At 46.1% G+C, this 25,483-nt stretch overlaps 8 protein-coding genes across 9 annotated transcripts; 3 read left to right on the forward strand and 5 right to left on the reverse strand.

Moving 5' to 3' along the window:
- Positions 1 to 196: 196 nt before the first annotated feature.
- LOC6734383 (proteasomal ubiquitin receptor ADRM1 homolog) lies at positions 197 to 2,111 on the reverse strand. Of its 2 annotated transcripts, XM_016182055.3 has the most exons (4): positions 1,921 to 2,111; positions 1,262 to 1,803; positions 865 to 1,058; positions 197 to 759 (listed from the first exon to the last, which is right to left on the reverse strand). In XM_016182055.3, the coding sequence occupies exons 2-4, from the start codon at positions 1,780 to 1,782 to the stop codon at positions 305 to 307; spliced, it is 1,170 nt and encodes a 389-aa protein (XP_016027503.1). In that variant the 5' UTR covers positions 1,783 to 1,803; positions 1,921 to 2,111; the 3' UTR covers positions 197 to 304. The 2 variants fall into 2 exon arrangements, with proteins under 2 accessions (XP_016027503.1, XP_016027504.1); XM_016182056.3 differs by having other exon boundaries at positions 197 to 1,058.
- Positions 2,112 to 2,354: 243 nt separating this feature from the next.
- Positions 2,355 to 9,664, forward strand: LOC6734384 (cathepsin L). Its single transcript, XM_016168016.3, has 4 exons — positions 2,355 to 2,582; positions 3,945 to 4,061; positions 8,413 to 8,627; positions 8,698 to 9,664. Exons 2-4 carry the CDS (start codon positions 3,963 to 3,965, stop codon positions 9,407 to 9,409), a joined length of 1,026 nt encoding a protein of 341 aa, XP_016027507.1. The 5' UTR covers positions 2,355 to 2,582; positions 3,945 to 3,962; the 3' UTR covers positions 9,410 to 9,664.
- On the forward strand, positions 6,027 to 7,091 carry LOC27207837. Its single transcript, XM_016183483.3, has one exon. It carries the CDS (start codon positions 6,568 to 6,570, stop codon positions 6,832 to 6,834), a length of 267 nt encoding a protein of 88 aa, XP_016027508.1. The 5' UTR covers positions 6,027 to 6,567; the 3' UTR covers positions 6,835 to 7,091.
- Positions 9,665 to 9,985: 321 nt separating the features above from the next.
- Positions 9,986 to 11,594, forward strand: LOC6734385 (probable phenylalanine--tRNA ligase, mitochondrial). The gene is made up of 2 exons (XM_016168017.2): positions 9,986 to 11,296; positions 11,354 to 11,594. The coding sequence occupies exons 1-2, from the start codon at positions 10,109 to 10,111 to the stop codon at positions 11,519 to 11,521; spliced, it is 1,356 nt and encodes a 451-aa protein (XP_016027509.1). The 5' UTR covers positions 9,986 to 10,108; the 3' UTR covers positions 11,522 to 11,594.
- On the reverse strand, positions 11,588 to 13,119 carry LOC6734386 (sulfotransferase family cytosolic 1B member 1). The gene is made up of 4 exons (XM_002081371.4): positions 12,731 to 13,119; positions 12,422 to 12,656; positions 12,035 to 12,366; positions 11,588 to 11,985 (listed from the first exon to the last, which is right to left on the reverse strand). Exons 1-4 carry the CDS (start codon positions 12,945 to 12,947, stop codon positions 11,597 to 11,599), a joined length of 1,173 nt encoding a protein of 390 aa, XP_002081407.2. The 5' UTR covers positions 12,948 to 13,119; the 3' UTR covers positions 11,588 to 11,596.
- A 130-nt stretch (positions 13,120 to 13,249) lies between these two features.
- Positions 13,250 to 14,506, reverse strand: LOC6734387. Its single transcript, XM_002081372.4, has one exon. The coding sequence runs from the start codon at positions 14,323 to 14,325 to the stop codon at positions 13,324 to 13,326; it is 1,002 nt and encodes a 333-aa protein (XP_002081408.1). The 5' UTR covers positions 14,326 to 14,506; the 3' UTR covers positions 13,250 to 13,323.
- Positions 14,507 to 14,642: 136 nt separating this feature from the next.
- LOC6734388 lies at positions 14,643 to 21,016 on the reverse strand. Its single transcript, XM_016182053.3, has 9 exons — positions 20,834 to 21,016; positions 20,590 to 20,765; positions 19,299 to 19,503; positions 19,032 to 19,236; positions 17,101 to 18,971; positions 16,936 to 17,041; positions 16,594 to 16,870; positions 16,265 to 16,511; positions 14,643 to 16,086 (listed from the first exon to the last, which is right to left on the reverse strand). The coding sequence occupies exons 1-9, from the start codon at positions 21,009 to 21,011 to the stop codon at positions 15,335 to 15,337; spliced, it is 4,017 nt and encodes a 1,338-aa protein (XP_016027510.1). The 5' UTR covers positions 21,012 to 21,016; the 3' UTR covers positions 14,643 to 15,334.
- A 46-nt stretch (positions 21,017 to 21,062) lies between these two features.
- Positions 21,063 to 25,472, reverse strand: LOC6734389 (WD repeat and HMG-box DNA-binding protein 1). The gene is made up of 2 exons (XM_044922576.1): positions 22,103 to 25,472; positions 21,063 to 21,525 (listed from the first exon to the last, which is right to left on the reverse strand). Exon 1 carries the CDS (start codon positions 25,358 to 25,360, stop codon positions 22,679 to 22,681), a length of 2,682 nt encoding a protein of 893 aa, XP_044778511.1. The 5' UTR covers positions 25,361 to 25,472; the 3' UTR covers positions 21,063 to 21,525; positions 22,103 to 22,678.
- Positions 25,473 to 25,483: the final 11 nt, after the last annotated feature.

A 25,483-nucleotide genomic window follows, 5' to 3' on the forward strand; every position in this document is an offset into this window, starting at 1 on the left:
TAGATTTTCTGTTTTTTAAATTAAGTCAGGTGAGCTAAAAACCCAAGTATAATGAATATAATAATGCATTCTGAAAAGCGCTGGCCGAGTACTTACCAAAATGAGCTTCCTTTTATAAAAGTAATATTTAAAATATAAATAATTAGGCCGTTTTGATGCGTATCAAGTACTTTAAGCACACAATTAGATAGAGAACTTCCGTTTAGCTCCCATTTGAATTTATTCAGAATCCAAAAATCACTCAGAACATGAAAAAATATGCTTTCGGATTCCATTTCTATGATTACCATGTCGCAAACGTAAGCTATTTTTGCTTCTCCTCCTGTTTTTCGGCAGCGGGATCTGTGTTCTCATCGCGGGCCACTGAAATTGGGGTCTCAGGATCGCTGCTCTTCTTCTCGCTGGCGGAGGGTTCGCCAGCCATGGTGGCACCGGGGGGCAGGCTCTTCTCCAGAGCGCGCACAAAGTCCTCCAGATTGCCAGAGAAGGCGGCGGCCACTGCTTCGTTGGACAACTCGAATTGCTTGATCACTGGTCCCAGCTGGGCCGACTGTAGGACACTGGAGAACTGGGCCAGAGCTTGCTGGAACTGCGGGGAGGTGATGTTGTCCTTGATCTGCTGCTTGCGATCATCGTCCGCATCCTCCGACTCGGGCAGGTGCACGATCAGCGTCTTGACATGCTCCGGATCGGCAATTATCTGATTGATGGCATCGGCGCCGGGTAGGGCTGTCGATAGGTCAATATTCAGGGATCGTCCTGCGCCATGTTCGGGGGAGAGATTGGATAAGTAGGCTTGGAATGGATTGGCATAGGCTCCGGTCGATTTTGACGCCGTTGTGGTCGATGTGGTTGAGTTCTTACCGGGGGCATCCGCATCAACGGAGGAGCCGGCACCTTCGCCGACCTGCGAGTTCACATTGCTGCTGCTACGGCTGCTGCCCGATTTCGATGGAGCGCTCGGAGTGCGCGGCACACTGACGTTTTCGGGCGTCTGCAAGGCCGATGCCCCACCGCCACCCGATGAGGAGGTGTTGCGCGACGAGGGCGTCCGGGAGCTGCGGAGAATATATAAAGGAAAATATTGAAAAAGAGGGTTAACTCAAGTTCTGGCTTCATCTGATTCCTAGTCAAACGAATATGCCTTCGATTACATGCTTATAAACATTATAAACGTTAAGAAAGCGATACCCTACAAGTTAGGAAGCTATCTACTTGGCTAGTTCTTGGACAGTATGACTGCAAGGGGTTAAATGCTCACTTCATTTGGCCCAGCAGCGAGCTGAGACCACCCATCTGGCCAACGCCGCCGAAGAGCTGCATCAGCTGCTGCTGCGACATGTTGTTGAGCATGTACTGGAGGTCGCCGTCGTTGCTGCCGCCGCCGCCGCGTTGGTGGGCGGATGGTGGGTTGTTCAGCAGCTCGTTGATGCGGCGGCACTGCTCGTCATCCTTGTCCGTCTTGGGCTCCTGCATCCAGAAGAACATGCGGCGTGTCGATGACTTGAACTTGAGCACATAGACACGGCCCGTCTTGCACTGATCGACGCGCTTGTACTCGAAGTCATCGGGGAAGACGATGAGGTCGTCCTCCACCTTGCCGGAGGTGCGATCCTTCCAGCAGAAGTGCATCAGGCCATCGTCACTCTGGGTCATGTAGACCAGGCCCTTGCGCGGATCCGGGTGCACCATCTTGCCCACCATGTTCATGCGGCCTGCGCGGAACTCCACCAGGTTGCTGCTGTTGCTGGAACTACCCAGTCCACTTTGTCTTCCGAACATGATGCGGGCGCTTCTCGAGAGCTGGCGGAGATTGGATGAAGAACGGTTTGTAATTACGACGTTCGTGGGCGCAGAACTCAAAGTCTTTTATGGTGCCATGATCGGTTTGGGCTTATCAGTAATCGCTGCACTACTTACGGGATATATAATGCGTTTACTTTGCTGAGTTTATCAAAAATTCAGTAAATCGTCAATTCCGAATGACGAGCAAAATTTGTCTTCTTCTTACCCGAGCAGTGTTACCATCAACGGGTGATTCGTAAAATTTGGTATTTCACAACACAGTTGAACAAAATTCAGTTTAGACATTTATTGTATAATTTAAATTCAGTTCGTTGGGTGACTTAGAAATCTTGCGATTGTAAAATTAACAAGAAAGGTATAGTTTTTAGTTCTTAAACAATCATTATTAAATAAACATAAACTAAAAAGCTCTTGCATATATTTAGGCTGAATAATTGTTTTGATTTACCGATAAGCTAAACTAGCTAGATTTGGACGTTTTACAGCCAGTACTGCATCACTGCCCCCGCTGTTATCGATAAGCCGTCTGCTCAGGCAACTTCTGGTATTTCCAGAAGATTCGGACTGGTCACTCTGTCGAAGATTTCTTGTTTAAACAATTTCTGCTGTTTTTCATTAAACAACGAAAGGTCTTCGGGACTGGATCATCAAGAGCGACTTGTTAAATTCAATCGGTTGACTTGCACATTAGTGTTGTTTCAGCCATTTAAAAAAGAGTGCAACAACAGTGATAAATCAGTGAATTTACTGCATTCCTTGCGACGCAATTCCGAGTGGTAAGCAATATATGTCGACTTTTTAGTTAATTTCGAGTTGAGAACGCAAATATACCTGCCCTGCATTAATGCCGATTAATTGCTTCGTATTGACTTGTTGAATCTAATTGCGTCATGCCTGTGTGGCGACTTATTTACACTTTAATTGCACTCCATAATAATCAACAGTCGGCATCTTCGTCTATGCCCGTTTTTATTGCCCCCTTTGCTTTGCGCTTTCGATTCTGTTGCGCTTCTTTGTTTAGATGTTGTCCAATTCCCCTTTGTGCTGACCCATTTTTTCTAGTCTTTGTGGTCTTTATCTCACCTGATAGCCAGATGAATCACCTTGTCGTTTTGAAACCCGTTTTCGCCCTCGAACTTGGCACAAATCGCAGTGGTAAATAACAACTTTTATCAAATGCCTCTCACGTTTCTCAAAATGGGCGCAAAAACAGCAAGACAATGATAGAAAAACAATAAGAGGCGCAAATAGCGCAAAAATGGCAGACTTTGAAAGCAATACGAAGCTGCGAGGCAAAGTGGAATGGCCGATAAGATAACGCATCGCCATCGAAAAAAAACAAATTAAACTATATTGTTTATCACGAAGCCAATGTCAAAATATTTACAAACGCCCCGCAAATCAGTCAAGTTTTATAAAAATCATTTTTATGTCTCTATAAAGAGAAGATTTTATGCTAAAATCGAGAGAAGCTTCTTTAAAGGATCAGATTTATTTCAATTTGAACCGTTATTTATTATTTCATTTTCACTCTTCTATGCTTACAATGATACATATATTAAAAAACTATATTTTCAAAACCATATCTGCTACGAATTTAATAAATAAATAATATAATATTTTTACATAATACTTCTATTGCTAGATCTCAGATTGTTTATAGTTTTATACTTAAAGCTAGCTTAAATTAAATAAATAATGTTAATAACATTTCTTTTTATTATAAATTTGCAATAAATTGCAAGTTGGTTTGCAATAAATTCCATATTAAATATTTCAATATTCCATTCCATTTTACATATTTTACACTAAATTTGATCGTTAGAAATTTATTAAACTATTGCTTAGGCTGATGACAAAGTTGCTAAGATAAAACTAATGCTAAATATGCTAATTAACCAAAATTTAACAGTATGAATCATGCTCAAGTGCAAGAAACTCAGTTTTTCACAACTTTCCTTTATCGCTCCAGCAGCTTAGAATATTTATTGTACTTTAAAAGCTAAACAACTCGAAGTTAGTGAGCCATCCCTGATAATTTTCAATCTGGTTTTGTGCCTGGCGGAGGGGGGAGCTTCACGTGACTGACACTCCGATTGTTACTTAGTTCGCTTACTAATTGGTGTGATTTCTTGCAGATTCCGCGACTTATCACAATGCGCACAGCTGTTTTGCTGCCACTTTTGGCCCTGCTGGCGGTGGCCCAGGCCGTTTCCTTCGCCGACGTGGTCATGGAGGAATGGCATACGTTCAAGGTGAGTTTCAACCTGATCATCTAGGGATCGTATTCGATCGGCCAGGCCGACAACAAGTGTTCTCCGGTAACAAGGGCTCGATGTGTAATGATGATTAATCCATTATTTTTTTGGGCCTTTGTCTTCTGTCCGACTTTGTTTGCATAGTTGGACGCGACGCATTCTTCCGTTTGTGACGATTCCGCACTCGCGTGAGTCACCAGCCATTGCGAGTGTGAATGCACTGCTGCGCGGCTGCCTCAAAGAAACGGAAGGAGCGTCCAGATAAGTCCAGAAGTCTAGGCTGTCCAGTCCAGTCACATGCCGGCTCACATGACCGCAAGCGGCAAGCTGGGCTGCCTTGCTTAGCCCATCCGTAAACATCGGCTGGATGGGCAGATAATCCAAGTTGTGTCGCCCACTTTCGCTACGCCCGCGGGTCATTTCCCGCCGATAAGCCGTGCAAGACTCGAACTGGTCCACCGCCGGCCGACTGATAAGGCGCAAGCCGCATATTTGCCAGCACACTTTTCGCAAGCCATGTTTCCTAATGCGACTTCGATTTTTGACCCCTTTTATTGCACACAAATATATATATATATATGTGTGTCCATGGTTCCATTGACGATTGACCCAATCATCCTTTGTCTCGCAGCCTTCACTTGCAACTCCGTCTGCTTATCGATGGAGGATTCTCTATTGATTAATTGAATGTGCCCCTAGTGTCGTCTAATTCTTATCGCCAGCAGTCAGGGGTCGTGATTTTTTCCATTATTTCACTGAATAGTTGTGCTCTTTGGTGCCGTGCCAGGCGTCATTAGCCCCAAATGGGGGCGTACAAATAATAATTAGCTGTTTGTGCAGATCTCATGTGATAAGGGGGATATATGTACATCTATCTTTATAAGCATATTGGCTTAATAGCTATGGATATTTTGCCTTTAATGGTTTTATATTCAGTTTCAAATGCACCCGCATATGCCATATATGCATATAACACTATTTCCCTTCCTTTTTTTATCTGCTGTTAAATATCATATTAAATTGGTGAATCATTTATTAGAGTAAGCACAAACTGGTACTAGAATAACAATTATTCTTTATAAATAACAAAGTCCAAACAACTGAAAGAATAGGAATCGTGGAATAGGAATAGGAAAGTTACCCATCCTTAATTAAAATTAGAAAAAAAAACTAAACATTTGCAATTAGCCCAATTTACAATTTACAATTTACAATTTTCTTTTATTTTCTAATTTAGTTTTCTTTTTTATTTCAAAATAAAACTGACAATTAATTTACATTTGCCATTTTACATTTCTACACCATTAAGTGCCATGTAGAATACTGCAAACAGCTTGGTCACACTGCTGCAAACAGTGCTGCCTATGCTTGAAAGGCGCGCAATTTAAATGTGATAACCATGCCAACTTAGCTCTCGATGCTTATAATTAGTTAATAATAACGACATTATCTGTAATCTGTGTGCAGTCCAAAGTGCCGCAGACGTCGGTTGCAAATGCACAGCTGCAAAAGTCAGCATTGATGTGGCACTGATAAGCTCTTAAATTCCAGATTAATGCGTTTTAGTTTCAGCTCATTCGCATGGTTGGGCAAATATTCAACAATATTTAACAACAAATCGTGCGGGGGGCCGCGAGCATTTTGGAAATGACGCGCTACGAATCGGCGTTGCTTATCAAATTGCCATTTTTCGCTGGCATTTCCGAGAGCCGAAAGAGATTTCTAGCACGAATTCTCCGAGCGACAAGTGCACAAACAAATCGGCTGCCGTAAATAAACAAGCTGGGAAAAATTTCGCTGACTTGCAAAAGCAGCATGCGGCTCTTTGCTTCCTTTTTTTTTTTAAAGATATATACATATATTTGAATTTTTCTGCTACTTTTGCTAACCGGTTGGAGCAAACATATTTGAATAGCTCGCCTGAAATCCTTATAAATCATGTGCGCTTCGAAATGAAACCGGTTCGCCTGTTTTGAGCAAACCCACGATGCGCGCGCTGCAAAACAGAAGGAAATATACGAAAAAGCATAAGAAACAAGAAATATATAGAGTACGACCGCCTTCCATCCTCCAAATAGGTTGGCCTACGTAGGTTGGGCTCTTTTTCTCGATTTCGGCGATACGACGAAGAGTGTAGAGTGTGTTGTGTGCGTGTGTGAACTCGGCTCTTTTTCGATTGAGTTTGCGTTTGCGTTTGCGAGCGGACCACCACCACCACCACCAACAAAAGCGAAACGGCCTGCTGTCGTATTTTTTGTTATTCCCGAACCGACGCTCCACGCCAACGGAACGCTCGAGCAGCCAGCGGCAGCCAGCAGCAGCAGTGCAGAGCGGAATATATAGAACAAATTTGAGAGAAAAGAAATAAAAGGAGCCAACTCAGAGGCCCCCAGCAGTGGCAGTACGGAAAAGCACGCGCGTCATCGTAAAAACGTGCTACGAAATCGGCGGTAATAGCAAGCAAATTACATAAAAACCAAGGAGGAGCAATCACAGCACAACCATGACCGATGTCAGTGCAAATAGTTTGGATGTATCGGTGGATGTGGTCTGGCCGACGATAATTGTCCTGGCCATGCTGGTCATAAATGGCTTCGTTTTCGCCTACATTATGCGCAAGCGGCGGGAGTACAAGAGCCAGGAGGAGGAGCTGCAGCAACAACAACAACCTGTTCCACACGCAACCTACGCGGCCACTTCGCCCACGGAACGGCATGCGGATGCGGATCAGGAGGACGATAGCTGTGCCATCGAGATGGAGCGACTGTAGGGATGCAGGGAGATCGCACTAGTTAAGCTCTCTGATACTCAACCACTATCGTCCAAGCTTCTCAACTGCAACGAAGTTTCCTAAGCCATATAAGTAGTATCTCTAGATTGATAGATACAAAACGTATACGTCGAGTGCCTGGATAACGGATTGCACGTGCATTTAATTACGTTGTTTTTAAGTTGTTATATCGCTAATTCAAATTTTCTACAAAAGTATACAATAAATGTGTGAATTTTATCATGCGGCATCGAGAACCAACGACGTTTGCAAGGAAAATCAATAGGTCAGTGTGCCGGAGGCGCCACCACCTCCTCCCCCTCGAAATCACAACGGGCGGGGTTTCTTTTTGCTGCAAGTCTCGAATTCGATTCAATTATGTCAATTATGGGAGTCAACCACGGACCAGTGGACCCCATCCGGTCCATTTGGGGCGACAATTGCTGATCTGGCCGAGGCTGCTGGTCCGCTTTGATGTCCAAAAGTAATTACATATGCATGTTTCTCACATGACAGCGCCGCTCGACTGTTCAGTTCAATGTGCCAAGTACCCTGGAATATCGCAAATCCTACTAAGACCACTTAAAAAGCGATTAGGTTTGGCTATAAGTTCATTTGTTTTCATATTCCACTGAGAAAACATGCCACTTAACGCGTTGAAAAGTCGCAAATAAACCGGTTTAGCAATAAACACTTTTGGAAAATGCATTTCAGTTTAGCATGTTCGCTATTTGGATATTCGTGAGCAGTAATAATGAGTTTTGTTGAATAATTTTATATATTTATTAACTTTACTTTCATATACTTTTCGTTTCTATGCAAAGACGCTTCTAATGCTAATCTCTTAGATTTTAGAGGGCATATTCTTTAATTTTCAGCCAAAAGGAAGCCCACTTTTATTCACAAGTTTCACTTTGAATCGAAAACTACCCCCATATATAGCATTATAGTAATCAGTGGCATTTGCCGAATGTAATGGATAGCACCCTAGTCGACTACTTGCCCTGGCCTTTCAATTCTCTTTATAGCTATCATTCTTGTTTAGCGTTCGTGCTATTTTCGTGCTGTGGCTGTGTGTCAATATGCGGGTCGGACAAACAAACAACCCCGAGCTGGAGAGGAGGTCTCTAATCCACGGGACCACTGCAGGCAGATGGAGCGCATTTCCTCATGCTGGCCTCGCTCCTCCCATTCGTACCTGCAGTTTGGCTCGCTTGTTTACTACCTGGAACATTAACACCGTTTCCAAGTTCCTGTCGTTGGGCAATCGTTAAACACTATTTTATGACCATGTTAGATTTATAGAGCTGGCTACTGTGGCCGATCTTCTAGAGCGTTTCGCTCGTGCCAGGTTGACGGCGCTGTGATAAGGTTATCTGCAGATTAAGAACTTTTGGCTCAGCGATCGTAAATCCATTTTTACGTAAAACATTTGCTCTAATATATTTCTAAAAAGTTAACTTTTCATTTGGTTGGCTTTATCTTATCTTGGAACAAGTACACGAAAGTCAATCGATAGTAGCACTTACCTTTGATAAGAGTGCATTATCTAACTTGTAACTACTTTTCATATTGCAGCTGGAGCACCGCAAGAACTATCAGGATGATACCGAGGAGCGTTTCCGCCTCAAGATCTTCAATGAGAACAAGCACAAGATTGCCAAGCACAACCAGCGATTCGCCGAGGGCAAGGTGAGCTTCAAACTGGCGGTCAACAAGTACGCCGATTTGCTGCACCACGAATTCCGCCAGCTGATGAACGGCTTCAACTACACTCTGCACAAGCAGCTGCGGTAAGTTGGTAGCGATAGGGATTACAATGTCCAAGCTAGCATACTTATTCTACTTTGCATTCGCTTTCAGTGCCGCCGACGAGAGCTTCAAGGGAGTCACCTTCATCTCGCCGGCTCATGTGACGCTGCCCAAGTCTGTGGACTGGCGCACCAAGGGAGCTGTGACCGCCGTCAAGGATCAGGGACACTGCGGCAGCTGCTGGGCCTTCTCCAGCACAGGCGCCCTCGAGGGTCAGCATTTCCGCAAGTCCGGTGTCCTCGTCTCGCTGTCCGAGCAGAATCTGGTCGATTGCTCCACCAAGTACGGCAACAATGGATGCAACGGCGGTCTCATGGACAATGCCTTCCGCTATATCAAGGATAATGGAGGCATTGACACCGAGAAGTCCTATCCCTACGAGGCCATCGATGACTCGTGCCACTTCAACAAGGGCACAATTGGAGCCACCGATCGTGGATTCACCGATATTCCCCAGGGTGATGAGAAGAAGATGGCCGAGGCTGTGGCCACCGTTGGTCCCGTTTCCGTCGCCATCGATGCCTCCCACGAGTCGTTCCAGTTCTACTCGGAGGGCGTCTACAACGAGCCCCAGTGTGATGCCCAGAATCTGGATCACGGTGTGCTGGTCGTTGGCTTCGGCACCGACGAGTCCGGCGATGATTACTGGCTGGTGAAGAACTCGTGGGGCACCACCTGGGGCGACAAGGGCTTCATCAAGATGCTGCGCAACAAGGAGAACCAGTGCGGCATCGCCAGCGCCTCCAGCTATCCCCTGGTTTAGAGCAGAACTGATGTAGTTTAGCCACAGCATTCATATAATATCATATGATATGATTTAGAAAAGAAACAAAAAAGATACCAACGCAAGCATCTCAAAAATGAACTTTAATAATTAAGCCCAACATCATATTTAATGAACTAATTTTGTAATGGGTCCATTGTATTCGCGTTTCTCTGCCATCATGTATGATATAGGTGAACAACAAATCTGTTGATGTTTGTAGAAAAATAAATAAAAATTATATAATTTTAAAAATTGAACTTTTTGGATTGGAAGAGAAGTTATTTTAGCAAATCAAAGTTTTGCAGTCAACTATGTTGGGTTTCTTTTCACTCTCTTATATCTCTCTCTCTTATATATATATTTATTTTATATTTATGTTATATTCATATTTATATTTTACGTATTTTGCTTTGAAATTTGATTATTTCATTATTACTACACAGTTTTTAATTTTTGATTTAAAAAAACATTTCAACACTGTAAAAGTGCTTTCGCTTTCCGGCAGATGGCGCCAGCTGGTTATCTAACAGCTCTGTTAGTGTGCGCCTAACAGCACAGTCCGTGCTGCCGAAGCCTTGCGACTGCTGTTGAAAATTATCGATATGTTAACATAACATCTGATAACATAACATAACTTACAAGTTATAACAAAAAATGCAATAAATACTTGCATCGAATCAATAAAGTCCCTCCAATATGCTTCTGACGCTTCGAGTGCAGGGAGCACGGCACTGGGTGAAGTCCACCCGCTGCCTGGCTAGCAGTGCGGCGCCTGCGAAGTCGCCCTCATCGCAGCTGGAGGTCAGTGGAAGCACGTACGCCACCGACGGATGGACGAACGTAACGCCCAAGATACTCTCCTACCTGGGGGCCAACAAGCACCTGCAGACGGACCACCCGCTGTCCATCATCCGCCAGAGGATCGTCAACTACTTCTATGGAGCGTATCGCAACCAAAGGGGCAATCCACTATTCTCCGTCTATGATCAAATGAATCCGGTGGTCACTGTGCAGCAGAACTTTGACAATCTGCTGATTCCCGCCGATCACGTGAGTCGACAGAAATCCGATTGCTACTACATCAATCAGCAGCATCTGCTGCGCGCCCACACCACCGCCCATCAGGTGGAACTGATCTCGGGTGGGCTGGACAACTTTCTGGTGGTGGGCGAGGTATATCGACGGGACGAGATCGATAGCACCCACTATCCGGTGTTCCACCAGGCGGACGCTGTGCGGCTGGTCACCAAAGACAAGCTCTTCGAGCGCAATCCTGGCCTGGAACTCTTCGAAGAGACGTGGTCAGGTACGCTGCCCGATCCCAAGCTGATCCTGCCCTCCTCCAAGTTCATGGACCAAACCAAACAGCCCTGCCACACGCTCGAGGCCGTCAAGCTGATGGAGCACGAGATGAAGCATGTGCTGGTGGGCCTGACCAAGGATCTGTTTGGGCCGCGCATCAAGTACAGATGGGTGGACACCTATTTTCCCTTCACCCAGCCCTCCTGGGAGCTGGAGATCTACTTCAAGGACAACTGGCTGGAGGTCTTAGGCTGCGGCATCATGCGCCACGAAATCCTGCAGAGATCGGGCGTTCATCAATCGATTGGCTACGCCTTTGGCGTCGGCCTGGAGCGACTGGCCATGGTGCTGTTCGATGTACCCGACATTCGGCTCTTCTGGTCGAACGACAGTGGCTTTCTGTCGCAGTTTAGCGAAAAGGATCTGCACAATCTGCCCAAGTACAAGCCCATCTCCCACTATCCGCAGTGCACGAATGACTTGTCGTTCTGGCTGCCCCAGGACATTGAGGTGGATGCCGGCTTCTCGCCCAACGACTTCTACGATCTGGTCCGCTCTGTAGCTGGTGATATGGTGGAGCAGGTTGGTCTCAGCTATCCCGAAACATATCATATCTCTTAAACTTTACTTTTATTACAGATCAGCCTGGTGGACAAGTTTAAGCACCCGAAAACGGGCAGATCGAGCGTGTGCTTCCGCATTGTTTATCGCCATATGGAGCGCACCTTAACCCAGGCGGAGGTCAACGAAATCCACAAGCAGATCGCAAGTGCGAGCGTGGATAGTTTCAATGTGCAAATACGTTAGTCATAGTCTAGTTCCGTTTCAATTTAGACCAAAAAAGAAAAACACCAGTAAAGATAGCCAACAAAGTCAGGTATTTCATATGGTCTTGAATGATTTAATATTCTGTTCCACCCAATCGTTGGCGCTCTTCAAAAGCTTCGGATTCTCCACGAACTCCTGTTGCGGCTGACACGCTGTCTTGGCTCCGCTGCGCACGAATCCTGCCTCTCCTTTGTTGAGAACGCCAACGGAAGCCATTTCGTGCATGTTTACGGACTTGTTCTCGCGGAAGCTTTTGATGCTCAGATGATCGAGTAGCCTATCCATATCCTCGGGTTTCGGTGGACACTCCAGGAAGCTGACTATGCTGTTGATTGCACCTGGCAGATCAGCCAACATGTCCTCGTAGCGCAGGAAAAGCACATTGGACAAATGGGCATGCTCCTGCGCCTCCTTAACGTGACTGTAATAGGGCAGCCAGGGATCTGAAAGATAGTTGGTTAGGGATGGCAACTTCATCGAAGGAGCACTTACTTAATCCGTTTTGGAAATAGCGCCAGTAACGCTCGAAATCTCCGACGTATCCTTGGGTGCGGAAGAGCCTGTTCAAATGGTAGTAGGAAACTGCAACATCCTTGGGATCACGAACCACATAGATCACCTTGCACTTCTTTTCCATAACACTAGGCGGCATCAGAGAAAAGGGAAAATGCGTTTTGATAAACCGTCGTTGCGAGCGTGGCATTTCGCTCAAAGCCTCGTAACCCGGTCGAGAAATCTTCTCGATGAACTCCAGAGCTTCAGTCGAGTCTCGGTTTTCCTCCTGCAGCTCTTTCTTGATTTCGGGATGCACAAACAACGGAAATCTGTGGGCGGTTGGAGTTCACTTAATTAAGATAGAAACACGCGACAAGCACTCACTCAAAGAATGGAAAGCGTTCGGTCAGTGGTCGCTGCTGGGCCTGCTCAAAATCCAGCCCATTGGCCACCAGCCAAATGAGCTCCTGCGTCCAAGTGGTGCCCGATCTGGGCACCGTGGCTATCCACACGTCATCCGGTCGTGCCTCAAAGTTGTAGTACCGCTCGGCCTCGTCCTTGTACTTGTGCGGAAAGAAGTAACCCTCCGATCCGACCTGAACGAAGCCAGTTCGCTCACCTGGTTTTTTTTATTTTTAATAAACAATGTAAAAGCATAAACAAAACAAGCCGTTTTGCGCGCTATAAGCATACCATGGAAGTGATCCAATAGCTCAGCATTGGTGGACTCCTCCACATCGCGAATTTCGTGTGGAAACTTGAGAGGCGTATTTTCCATTGCTCGCGCGATCAGTTGCCAGCGTTGACTGAAGAACCGCCCGTCATGAAAGCGTCTTGACCCCGCTTTCGGCCCAGAGAGAAAGTGCCAGCTGCTGGTGCTAGTGCTGGCCTGGCTAGTATGGCACTCCATTGCCGCTTGGCTAAGCGCAATTTAAATACGACTTCAGTTAGTGTCTGTGTACTTGCTGACGCTGAATTTTCCCCAAAAGGTGTGGTTCCAAGCCATTAGTTAGCCCCGGCAGCTTTTATTGGAGCATAAACAGTGGCGATATAAGCCTCAAAGTTATAGCCTAAACCAGTTTTTAAACGTATATATATTCTTGACTTGTATCGGCAGCTAGTCTCAGTTTTAATGTCTAAAAATCTATTTTTTTTAGCACATACCACTATTATCATATGACCCAAGCACCCATTAAAAGTTATAAATGACCATTGGATTGAACAGGACAACTACTTTACGTGTAAGACACAAACAATTTGATATAGAATTTACAATAGTTTTTAGATTATTCGTTCAGCTCGACATTGTCAAAGAGCCTGAGCAGCTCCTCCTCCTTGCGCTTGATGCGCTCCTGGATGGTGGTCACGGATTCTGACTTGGGCATTGAGTTCTGGACCCGGCTGAAGAAATCGTCCATGGACTTGAAAACGTTCTGATACTGATTGTCATAGCGAGCGTACTGGTACGTTGGTGGCTTCTTGGGCGCCCTCTTGGTCACGGCATTCCGGAACGAGAACTCCTTCAGTTCGTCCAGATGCAGTTCCTCCTGCTGCTCGTGGGCAGCAAACCTGCGCGATGATTGTCGCTCTCTTTCCTCCTTAAGCTCGAGCCGTTCCCGATCTATTTGATCGACCAGCTGCGCCGAGGGGCAAACCATCTTCACCTCGCCAAGGATTAGCTTATGATCGAGGATCTCAGACTCGTTCGTCTGGACGCCGGTCTCCAGTAGCTCCTGAGACTTGGGCGCCTTTGATTCTGTCTCCTCCTCGACATCCGGCAAAAGATTGGTATCCTCTGGCACTGGCTGCCTATTCTTGCGGAAATTCGAGTTCAAACCCACGCCCGCCGGTTTGCTGGGCCAAAGGCGATCCCGTGCCGCCTGTTTTGCTGCTTGCGACATCACACGCTGCTTCGTTGGCTTCCTGACTTCCGTATCGGTGTCTTTGGTCAAGGGCACCACTGATCTGGGCTTCTCATGGCCCGCTCTCTCGAACTTCTGCTTGGCCGTCTGCCTGTTGCTGCTGGCCCTCAGCGAAGAGGCTACCGTGGGCTGGACGAGCCGAGAAGGTGGATTGTGCTTGCCAAGGAGACGACCGGTCTGCTTCCAAGCCGCATCGGTTCCCCCATCGCCCGCTCCGCCGTGAACAGTTCGCCGTGTTCCCGCCGTCTGCGTCGATAGAGGTGCCGCTAACTTGGAACGCACTGTGGCCCCGGAGTTGGTGTTGGGTCCTCCACCTCGGGGTGTTGAGCCCGCACTTTGCCCACTGTTCCTACCGCCTGAATGCATTACTTCAATGGGTTATCGGTATCCTGCGTTACTGCGGCAGTTGTATATACTTCAAATTTTTAGTTAGCTTAAATACTTTTATTTTTTCAAGTTCAATTGGTTGAAATCGGTAACGAAAAACGAATGTACTAAGCCATAGAGTTTAGGGCCCGACACAGAAGTCGTTGTAAAGGCCTACTTGGTATGGAATCATACGTATCTAAATCCTTACTCAAAATGCATCCAAAACCCAAAACTAGAACAACCTCTGCAAGTAAATCCTAAACCAAATCCAAACCTACACAAATCACAAGACAAAAAATATATAAAAAGCTGAATTGTAATCCGATAATTTAGAATTTATTATTTAGATAATTTTTTCAAGCATAATAGTCCATCGGACATAGTCCATATTGCTTCTAGTCTTCAGAACCGATGACAGAGATATCAAGGAGTCAGCAAGTTCTTAGTTAAATATAAAATTGTTACAAAGGATATTATTCTGTGAGGATTACATGTTTATTTTTTGTGGGGAAATATAGATAGGTTTTAACCTGCTCCCCCATCCCCCCTATTCAGTAAACTACTATATTGATTATAACACTCAAAGTCAAACCTGAAGTCTTAAGTGCACACAATGCTTGCGACTTACACTACGGATTGTGGGTTCGTGGTATAACTCGAAAGCGTCGGGCTTTTGCAACCGAAAAGTGTTCACTTTGAGCGCTCCATGTCTTTGTTCGAATCAATTACACTCGCAAAGGATGCGTTCCATGGAAGATGGAAGGCCAAAAGCTTGAGGCTACCTCAGTGGCTGAGGTGAACCATTCTTTTGGCCCTGTTCTTCGAATGGACGCACATCAGGTGCGAGTCTATTTGGTAGGATTTTTTTTTGCTACTTGGCGCATGGATGATCGCAGATCGCACAAATGCCAATAGCAAAGTCAAAAAGAGGACAGCGAGATCACTTGTTACGCCAAGCAATCGCGCCGTCCCTATAGATTGTGATGAGCTCCCAAAGAAGCCACAATTATGAAATGATACAGTTGGATTTTTTCCTCCTTGGTGGTGGCGTTGGATCGCGTGGTGGCGGTGACCAACCGAAATTGGACCAGTTTCTGTTGGGCTCGCGAAATGGTGGAGCACGACGTTGCTCATTGGCAGCCGTGTAGCGTCGAAAGTCTTCGGACGTGGGACGCACGTTTTCGAAACGAAGATTGCCATTGGGAATGTGACTGTAAGCCGAAGACCTGGTTGTCTTATTCTCCGAAGGCACGACTTCGATGCCACAAAGCACTCCGTTAACAAAGCGCTCCTTGTGAGTGGAGAGGGGATTTGAGGACATCGGAATCGGGAGCTTGGAAGATGAAGGAATTTCCGGCATTGAAGAGCGTGATGTTGGCACTGGAGTTGCTGCTGAAACAGTTGGCTTTCCTATTGCTGGTCTAGGTGCAGAAGAAGGATGCGAAGCAGGCGTCTCCGGCTTTATCAATCCTGCTCTTGGCATTACTGATGGAGCAGCAGGAGGTCTTGGAGCATGAGTAACTGAAATCGATGCTCCTGCGGCCTCCGCTTTGGTGTTCAATTGAAAATCTTTCAGTTGGGCCTCTAGCGAACGAACTTCACCCAAATCGTGGTCCACAAAGCTTGGTACCTTCGGCAACTCGTCGAATATGGTTTCGAGCTCAGATTTTTTCGACTGGCACTCATTCGCCAGCTTGAGCAGATCATTCTTGCTGTAGAAGAGCTTGGTGGCCTGAACTGGATTTTTTGCATGCTTCTCTGTTTGGGATAAGAGGTGGGTTAGAAGTTTGATTATATAATTTAAGGATGATAGCGCCAGAGAAACAAGCAATCGGCAAATTAAAAGCTATGACCATGCAATAAGAGCGGAATGCACGACATGTTATTGTAATCTGCTTGTTTCTCTGGCGACACTTAAATTGCTGGCGATAGTTACTTTGCTTGAGAGGTTCCCCTAGCCCGGATGCAGGCTTATCCCCAGCTGCTCCTCCTTCATTGACGTTGTTTGCCCCACTTTTTTTATTCGGAATACAATTTTCGTTAAGGTATTGCACCCCAACCAAGGTCTTTCGATCGCGACACATTTCGATAATATGTTGGAAGTCACTGTTTTGGCTTAGAGTACGTGGATTTCCGATGAGAATAAGCAGCGAAATCGGCCGCGAAAGCAAAACGTTTAAACGCTATACGGGTTGAAATATTATTATTTTGATGGACTAATGTTTTTTCATGATTCGTTCTATTATTTTATAAACAAATACATACCCGTTCATTGTTCAAGAATCCAAGTTTAGGAGTAAAGGAGCGCACAAATGACACGATGATCACATGCTTCTCCTTGCCCTGGAATAACTCGACAGAACCGCAATCAATTTGAGACCAGTTTCTCATGTTTAGCTGCTCCTGGATACGTTGGTACTGGTTCTTGTATGGCGATATGATACCTATATCAGTCTGCAATAACTTCTCGCCATTGAGGCCGAAATACATGAGATCCTTCACGTAATCCATGACAACATCAATCTCTTTGTTATTGCACAGGCTGCAAAATTGAAATCCCATGTATTAATATCAGATTTGATTTTATACACCATTTTATGCACAGACCTCACAGAGCTCTTCGTGTTCATCGTAGTGCCAAAAACAGAATGAAACATGATGGGAAAGGTAGCATTGGGCAGGTAAAACCAGTTGTGGAAGCGACAAGCAATTTCTGAAATACGAATACGAATTATAATATTTGGATCCTATGTGGTAACTACAAGCACTCACCCATAGGTGCCTCAGCACGAAGATGTCCCTCGTAGTACAGATTGTTGTACAGCGATACTATCTCCGGATGTGAACGAAAATTGCGGATGAGTCGCGTCTGCACGGACGCGTTATAGCTGCCATCCTTCTCCACTTGGTAGCACTTCCTCTGCAGCAGTCGCTCGAAGAGGGTCAGTCCGAGACCCCATTCGTTCGCCCTCTGCGATTGGAGCACCGGTCCCAGTTGCTTGTGGTCGCCGGATAGAATCAAATTCAATGTCGGCGATAGGGTGCACGTGATGCCCATCAAAACCTCCGCCTCCGTGGAAGCAGCTGCTTCGTCCACAAACACATGCGTATACACATTGTTCGCGGCGAAGCCACCGGTAGACAGCTTTCCAGCCAAACTGAGTGTGCAAATCACGATTCGATATTGGTGCACCGCTTGCACGGCCGGATAAAAGTGTACAGCGTACATGTTCGAGTATTCCAGAAGCAAATCGTCGATATTGTCAATGCGCCTATCGCAGCTGGCGCTAAAGATACGGGTTAGCGGTCGTGGCTGACTCTTTGGTGCTTTGGCGATTGCCTTTAAAAGTCGCAGTGCCACCTCGTCACAGGCCGTATTTGAGCCAGACAGCACTAGGATGTGCGTTTCGGGACGATTTATGTACAATTGGTAGATGGCCTCGACGATGGTCGCTGTCTTGCCCGTTCCCGGTGGTCCAAACACGATGTAGGGAGCTTTCAGACGTGGGCTCAACGCTATCTCTCGAACCGCTTGCATCTGCTCCGGATTGCTCGAAATGAGCTTGTTGTTTAGCTGAAGTACTCCACTGGTTAGAGGTGTATTAGGAATTTCACCGGGAAACAGAATCCGCTGAACATCAGTGTGCCTGGTGACCGACAGCTGCTGGAGTGCTCGGTACTGATAACGCATCACTGCTCGCAAAGGACGGAAGATCAGGGTGTAGGTGGTGTTGTCCGGTAACTGGCGTTCACAAGTGATGTTAACCCGCTGCGTTGAGACACCAAGGACACGGGCGAAGTAGACTCGTGGCTGCCTGTCTAGAGATCCGACCATTGCGTCAACATTGCGAGCCCACTGCAGGATGGAGTCAAAATCCTTGAGTGCCAATTCGAGCACTTTGTTGTTGTTTTCCAACATCTGGCGTACACCCGATTCCGGGTTGCCTTTCTCGTTTATGATTAGCACATCGTCGCCAGGCGATAGGATATCCTCCACGCTCATACTGGTGGTACCCATTTGCATTTTCACCGAAAGCTCCCGCCCGAACTGATGCAGCTCCATTTTCGATTGCTTGAGCGAGAGATAATGCTGCAATCGTTCGATGTCCTCCACCTGGAGCAATGTGCGCAGTGTCCCGCTCAGATTTTCCTGAGTAATCTCTCTGCCCCGCTCGCAGTAGTTCTGATAGCCCTTGTCAAAGCTGGCCAAACGCATCTGGGCATCCTCGTACTTTAGAGCACTCAACACCTGAGTGGGTGGATTGGCTGGCGGGACACCCTTGCTCTTGAAGGTCTCCGTGCTAGACAGTCGATAGGGATTAATGTTGAAGCTAGCCTTGGGCAATGCCTCCGTGCGCATGAAGTGATGCTGCTCCACATATTTCTGTCCCTTAATGGTGAACCCAATAACGATGGGCTGCTCCCGAAGGATCATGAAGACGTGAGAGTCCACGAAGAACACAAGTTCACCGCTCGCAGTCACCGGCAGAGGCATTTGTGCACCATACACGTAGTAAAACTGGCGTAACTGCACTATGATGAACTTCTCCACCACCAGATCCTTGCGGTGTGTCTTCAAGGTGAATCCAAAGTAGTGGCTGTCCACGCAGGTCTGATAAGACAGGGACACAAAGGGCTCTGGACTGCGGAAAAGAAGCACTCATTGTACATTAACCTTTTTAGATATAATTCAATTTACTTACTATTTCTCCATCTTTTTGAGGGACTGAAAATCAGACTCGTCGCCATGGTACTCCACATGCTCCTCATACTTCTCAATTGTCTCGAAGTTCTCCTGACAGATATAGCAGCCCAGGGAGTTGAGTTCGAAATCTTTATCTGACTGCAGCAGCAGAATCTTTTGATATTTTAGCAGCGTAGGCTTTACGTCCGTGTCTAGTTTGTATTCTGCCAACAAAGCTCTCACGCATAATGAGAATATTTTTTGTTCTTAATTATGGATAGACTACCTTCGGTTAACGGCTTGTTGCCCTCAGCAGATGCTCCTCCGGGCACATCGGTCGTGGAGGCGATACCCTGCAATCGGTGCTGTTCGTCCAGCAAATTGAACTTCTCCTTGCGGAAATCAATCAAGGAGAAGTTCTTGATGCGATAGTTGGGATTTCCACGCGGCGTGTTGATCAGAAAGTTCGTCCTATGCAGCAGGGAGCCAATCTAGCGAAAATGTTGAAATGTTTATATCAATCGGCGAAGAGAATTGTGATATCTCTACGGTCAGCAAATTGTAGTGGCGCAAATTTACTTTACAATCTACTGCACACAAGGCATTGTATATATATACAATTGTACATATGTATGTATGGGCATTGAAATCCCAATAAAAACGGGGAATCACTTGACTCCACATATCGAATTTCACCATACGACCACCAAAGAGCAATACAGCAATACATTATGACAGATTTTCCTTTCCTATTTATTGGTTTTTTCCCAAATTTGTTTGGCAAATGTATCGCAATCCCTTTGAAATGGAAAACCCAATTGCCGGAGATGTAAACTTTTTATTATGTACTTCATTCTATATGCATAAATACGTGTATTTGAATTACAATGCGCTATAAGTGCGGTATGTCGCAACAATAGAGCTATAGAAATACGATCTTGACACGACATGATACAATATTTCTGTTTCTAAACTGAACTCTCAGCATTGAGTTGACCGAAATATGCATGTACATTCATTTATGTTTATAAACAAATGATTACTTTTGTTTAGATCAGATTGCTGCTGTATCAGCAAAGATTCCGCGCATCCGAGTCTGGGATAAAGATTAATCCGGCGGGGCAAACCCAAAACCCAGAACCCAGATGACTCATGGACTCAAGCGAGCAAATCGCTTAGACACGACGTCGATCGCATGTGCAGGTAGTTGTAAGTTGCTCTGATAATACGGGGAGAATGTTTGGACTGGAGCGAGACAAAGGAAAGCCACCTACATATATACTACATACAGTACGAAATCAGTCTTATCGCGCTTGGACTAGCGGAATTGAGTGGTCTGCAATGCAATGTCGACAATATTGAGCAACTTAAGGCATGTTTACATTTTGTGTCCAGTTATACTTATCTTAATATATTATATTTCATATTTTATACAATCTACGTACATATGTACATATCGGAGCCACAAGATGTCATTTATTAGTTTTCTAAGGCAACCCCGACCGAAGTTATTAAGCAGTGCTCACTGTACAGGAAATAGGATAGCAATAAAGCATTATCAGTATGATTCAACTCACATTCGTAGCTCTCTGGTTGCCGAGCTTCTGACGAATCTCGCTGCCGTTGGGCAGGGCGTTCAAGTGCATCTCGAATAGATTTCGCATTCTGGCCTTGTCCACGTACCACTCCGTTTGGGCGCTGATCACCTGGAGTCTGGCCATCTCCAGCAGAAACGAGCCCACCAACTCGCGCTCTGTGCCCGCGAAAGAGGGATCCGATGTTATGGATCATCTTATATAGTATATATAGTATATAGCTTACCCCACGGAACCGTCGGCTTGCGAGGCATTCCATTGGCGTAGGTGCCAGGCGGTTTGATACCGCCATTTATCGGCGGCGTCGCCGGCGGCGTTGGGAAGTCCGGCGGTGTTGTGCTGCCATTGTTATTGTTATTGTTGTTTTTGCTCTTAGCGTTCTTTTGATTTTTATTTTTTGTCATTTTGGCCAGATGTTCTTTAGACTGATCTTTTTCCTCTCTTGTTTTTTTTTCTATGTTTTTGTTTTTGTAATGCACTCACTTAAACAGAAAGGGTAGGATCGATAATTGTTGTAGCGAATAAAGGCAATTAAAAGTTACTTATTCAACGCGAACACAAAGCACAGACGCAGACACACACACACGTAAAAATATTATATATGGATATAGTATGTACTATTCAGCTGACGATCGAAGTGCACGGCGTAACGTTCAGTTAACGAATGAAGCGAGTGATGCGCGAGTGTTTGGTTTTATATGCACGGGTTACCAGAGGGGGATTTCTTAGAAATGTTGTTCGGTTAAAAACATGGTTAAAACGAAAGCTAATTTAACACCTGCATACACTAAATTCAAAATAGAATACCTCTCTATTTAGATTTTAACGATGTCCCTGTGCGCTTGCCGGCTTGTGTGTGTGTGTGTGTGCGTGTGCAGCAGAGAGCCTTTCCGAATAACGGTGATCAGTTCGCTGGATCTGGAAATTCATTGCGGAGTTCTTTAGCTTCCTTCCATTTCCTGGAATTTCGTAAACAACGCAAAAGGAAGCACTCGCTGCTGCAATACTTACATACATGTATGTAACTGTCAATTTAGTTTGTTATTTAAACAATATATATATATTTTTTTTTTATGGAGCTGGCACCTTTTTTGCTTATTATATCTAACCTTTATATTGTTTTTTTTTTCTTATGTGTATGAGTGTGTGTTTTATGTTGGAATTTGTGCGTGTAACACTTATTTACAAAATAGAACTAAACGAACACATAACTTTGACTTGAAAGTCGCGGAAAGTCCCGACTCAAATAATTGTAGTATATACGAACATAATAACAATAATAATAACAATAATAATAATAATATTAATAATAATTATAATATGAATCATAATAATAAGTCAACTAATAAGTAAACTTAGGACCACCCTAATTCCTTAGGATCACCCTAGTAGATCTTTAGATACACCCTAATCCTAAATATGCGAATTCAGCATGTACGCCTTTAGGGGTCGCACTCGACTCCCATTGTTTATCGAGTATGAACTTCATACATACATATTGCAGAATTTGCTAGTGTCAGCACTTGGCTGTCACAAGAGATCTGCCTGTAGACCACACTAAGATCAGTTATAAATCAGGAATAGATCTGGAATGTACACTCGCTTAATAAAAACCAAATAAAGATAAAATGACCAACTGCGTTTTGAGACTTTATTAACTACATCAGAAGTATTGGAATTCTAATTAACTACATAATAGCTTCGATCGATTGTCATTTACAAAGTTTGGTCACTCTATTTGGTGGTTGGAAATACCAAAGATTAAAAATACCAGCGGTATTCTTTGGAGACCAGAATGTTTATTTTGTAGAATTTTGAAATATTTAGAAACATATTGATCATATTTTAAATAAACTTGTATCCTCCGCTTTTTAAAGAATATACATTTTAATATAAATAAAAGTATGTTTTATTCTTTAAATTTAAATAAGCAAATTATTCCTTAACAATTCTGTTCCATAAAAAGCTCAAATAAAAATTTGTTATTATACATGTAGCTTACAGAATGGGATAAATGTTACACATTATTTATATAAAATATTTGTCTTAAACCTACTTAACAATCTACAGACTATTTCTTTGCCAACTTCAGCTTTTCTGACCCAAAGATGACTCCAGTGTCGCCCAGTTTGCGCTTCATGGCAAAGGGATTAACCGAATTTAAAGGGGACCGGGGATCGGTGGCTTTACCCATTGGAACCTCGGATTCCGATTCGCCGAATATGTTCTCCTGGGTGTCCAGCGGAGAGGGTGTGATATCCGGCGTCGAGGGCCGAGATCCTGCAGATGCTGCTTTAAACATATTGGGTGAATTGACCAATCTCTTAAGGGTGCCCCGTTTGGCCGAGCTCAGCTCGATGGGCTTGGGTTTTGGGCCGCTTTGTGAGGCCGATGTGGGGGTCATCGGCAGAACAATGGTGGCCGCAATGCCGCTGGCGCCCAACAAAGTCTGCTGCTTGCGTGCCTCCTGGACGGCCTCCAATTGCGGTAGCAGTTCGCACAGGCGGTCGGACAGGTGGATGCGTCCACGTTTGGTGGCGTATTTCACGGCCAGTTGAAGCAGATCAGTGCAGGCAATCGATTCGATCAATTCCCTAGCTCGCGTCTCGCACTCGCTGCTGCAGGCCAATGCAAACAGCTTGATGGCCGTCTCCTTTTGCATCTTCTCCGCCCCATCCATTTGCATCAGACTGGAGCGCAGCAGGGCATCCTCCAGCTCGGACTTTTCCACTTCGACGTCACAGAGCGGGATCTGCATGCGCAGTTCCTGGAGCATGGGACGCGGATTGGTCATGGGATAGGAGGTACCGCGGCACAGGACCGCCTGGACTATCTGACGTTTCTCGGATACAGCGACCACAAAGAAGTTGTGCGACACACTGGTGCTTTGCTTCATGGTGTCGCAGATGGGGAACCAGGCGTTGCTGCTCCGGCGATACAACTGCAGCAGACCCATGTTGTCGGCAATACTCGGCGATCCGGTGTCGCTGTACCCAAACCAGGTGAGCTGTCGGCCGGGAGTCAGCGGAACGGGCAGATATTCTTGTCGCAAACTCAATCCATTTATGTTCACCAACATCGCTGCGAGATGCTGCTGCGTCTGACTGGGCGCGGAACTGTGGTAAACAACCATTAGGCTGTGCTCGTGTCCAGCCATAGCCACCACTGGTCCTGGTATGGTAAGCACCTCACGCTGTGTTCCCATCACGGTGAAGATACGCAGAAAACTGGAGCTGGTGGCCACAGCCACTAGATATCGCGTGGCCACAATAGCCTCTGCACTCTCGCAATCCGGCAGGCTGAGTGACCACTCTTTGTTTCCGGCGGCGGCCAGGGCAATGACTACCAATTTGCTGGATTCGTTGGAGGCCAGCGCCAAAGCTCCACTGCTCACACTGGCCAAATTGTGATGATTGTAGTTGCTTATGTGTAGAGCGTGGTGAATACTAGCGTCATGAAACTCCACGTCTATGGAGCTATCGCCTGAGGGCTCCACATGGGCGGTGACAATGCCCACATCATTCCATGCCATGTAGCGATGCTCCAGATCGGCCGGTGTGGCACTGGGCTGAAAGGCCGTCTGCTGCTTGAAGAGCTTGATTTGTGGAGCAACGGGTGCAGGCACAGTTCTGCTACCGCTGTCCAGGGATTGGTTGGAGGCGTCATCGTGATCTACGGGATCCGCGAAGTTCATCACCTTGCGCTTAAGCTGCTCCAGACTAACGCCATCGCCGTCGTCTGCTGCGGCGTCAACGTCATCGCCGGCCTCAAACTCATAGTCATCGCCCAACAGCTCGGCTTGGTCGTCCACCAATCCATCGCCGTTGCCTGTGTCGACTGCATCGCCAAGAAATACGGTTCCCAGCTGGCCAGTGGCATCACAGAAGGCCACCTCCACCTCTCCGGACAGATTCCAGGCCAGGCATGTTATGGCATTGCAGTCGCTTGGCGGAATCTCCACTGTTACTGCCTTACGTTTCTTTACATCGAAGATGCTCACCTCGCCCTTGGTTGTTCCGGCGGCCAGGCGCTCACCATTGGGCGAGAACTGGCAGCAGCTGTAGTTACTGGACACCGAGTCGTCGCGCAGCTTAAAGGCCACTTCCCAGTTGGCCGTGTTGAGGACCACAATCTCGTTGTCCACGGCATAGGCCAGAAGTTCACCGGTTTGTGGCTCGAAATGCGGAGTGCCATACAGACTGGCGCTCTCGAAACTGTTGACCTTTGGCAAGCCACCAATGGTCTTCAGCTCCTTGCCCTCCTCGAAGTTCCACACCTTCAGTTGGCCATCTCCGGCCACGGAAACCAGCAGCTTTCGCTCCGCAAACAAGTCAAGTGCCAGAATGGGACCAGTGTGCCCCTCCAGCACCGTTTCATTGCCAGCTGTATCTCCCTTAAGCACCTTAATAGTGGTATCCTCGCTGCCGGCAGCAGTATAACCGCCGGACACCTTGAGGCACGTTGCCGGCGCCGTGAACCGCATGAGGATGCCATCGCTGTCCATCTCGGGAAAGGTGTAGGCATGGATCGTATTGCGATCCGTGGAGGCCAGCAGACGGGTGCCCGTGTGGGCTATGCACATGACGAACTCGCCCAGGCAACTTGACCGTGGATCGTCGTCACTGATGCAAGTCCAGTGCCGGATGTCTCCATCTGTGCCGCACGTGATGATGAACTCGCCGCGCGGAGTGTACAGAAGTCCCGTGTAGCCATTGGTGTGCGCATAGCGCAGAGCACTGCGCGAGAAGCTCATGATGTGACTTAATGCTTAATTTCAATTGATTTCTCGCGATGAACTCCCGTCACTTTTGGCGCCAAAACAAATATGCACTACCTAATAGTGTTAGCCAACGGACGAATGGGAATGTCTTGATGT

The sequence above is a fragment of the Drosophila simulans genome, chromosome 2R, assembly GCF_016746395.2.
Source record: "Drosophila simulans strain w501 chromosome 2R, Prin_Dsim_3.1, whole genome shotgun sequence".
NCBI classification, from domain to species: Eukaryota; Metazoa; Arthropoda; class Insecta; order Diptera; family Drosophilidae; genus Drosophila; species Drosophila simulans.

Coding starts and splice junctions, on each gene's coding strand:
- LOC6734383 (XM_016182056.3), bottom strand. CDS start 1,782: ATGTTCGGAAGACAAAGTGGACTGGGTAGTTCCAGCAACAGCAGCAAC. Junction 1,059..1,261: donor TCGCTGCTGGGCCAAATGAA/GTGAGCATTTAA, acceptor TATTCTCCGCAG/CTCCCGGACGCCCTCGTCGC.
- LOC6734384 (XM_016168016.3), top strand. CDS start 3,963: ATGCGCACAGCTGTTTTGCTGCCACTTTTGGCCCTGCTGGCGGTGGCC. Junction 4,062..8,412: donor AGGAATGGCATACGTTCAAG/GTGAGTTTCAAC, acceptor TTCATATTGCAG/CTGGAGCACCGCAAGAACTA. Junction 8,628..8,697: donor ACTCTGCACAAGCAGCTGCG/GTAAGTTGGTAG, acceptor ATTCGCTTTCAG/TGCCGCCGACGAGAGCTTCA.
- LOC27207837 (XM_016183483.3), top strand. CDS start 6,568: ATGACCGATGTCAGTGCAAATAGTTTGGATGTATCGGTGGATGTGGTC.
- LOC6734385 (XM_016168017.2), top strand. CDS start 10,109: ATGCTTCTGACGCTTCGAGTGCAGGGAGCACGGCACTGGGTGAAGTCC. Junction 11,297..11,353: donor CTGGTGATATGGTGGAGCAG/GTTGGTCTCAGC, acceptor CTTTTATTACAG/ATCAGCCTGGTGGACAAGTT.
- LOC6734386 (XM_002081371.4), bottom strand. CDS start 12,947: ATGGAGTGCCATACTAGCCAGGCCAGCACTAGCACCAGCAGCTGGCAC. Junction 12,657..12,730: donor GCTATTGGATCACTTCCATG/GTATGCTTATAG, acceptor AAAAAAAACCAG/GTGAGCGAACTGGCTTCGTT. Junction 11,986..12,034: donor CTATTTCCAAAACGGATTAA/GTAAGTGCTCCT, acceptor ACTATCTTTCAG/ATCCCTGGCTGCCCTATTAC.
- LOC6734387 (XM_002081372.4), bottom strand. CDS start 14,325: ATGCATTCAGGCGGTAGGAACAGTGGGCAAAGTGCGGGCTCAACACCC.
- LOC6734388 (XM_016182053.3), bottom strand. CDS start 21,011: ATGACAAAAAATAAAAATCAAAAGAACGCTAAGAGCAAAAACAACAAT. Junction 18,972..19,031: donor CTCAAAAAGATGGAGAAATA/GTAAGTAAATTG, acceptor TCTTTTCCGCAG/TCCAGAGCCCTTTGTGTCCC. Junction 16,871..16,935: donor AACACGAAGAGCTCTGTGAG/GTCTGTGCATAA, acceptor TCAATTTTGCAG/CCTGTGCAATAACAAAGAGA.
- LOC6734389 (XM_044922576.1), bottom strand. CDS start 25,360: ATGAGCTTCTCGCGCAGTGCTCTGCGCTATGCGCACACCAATGGCTAC.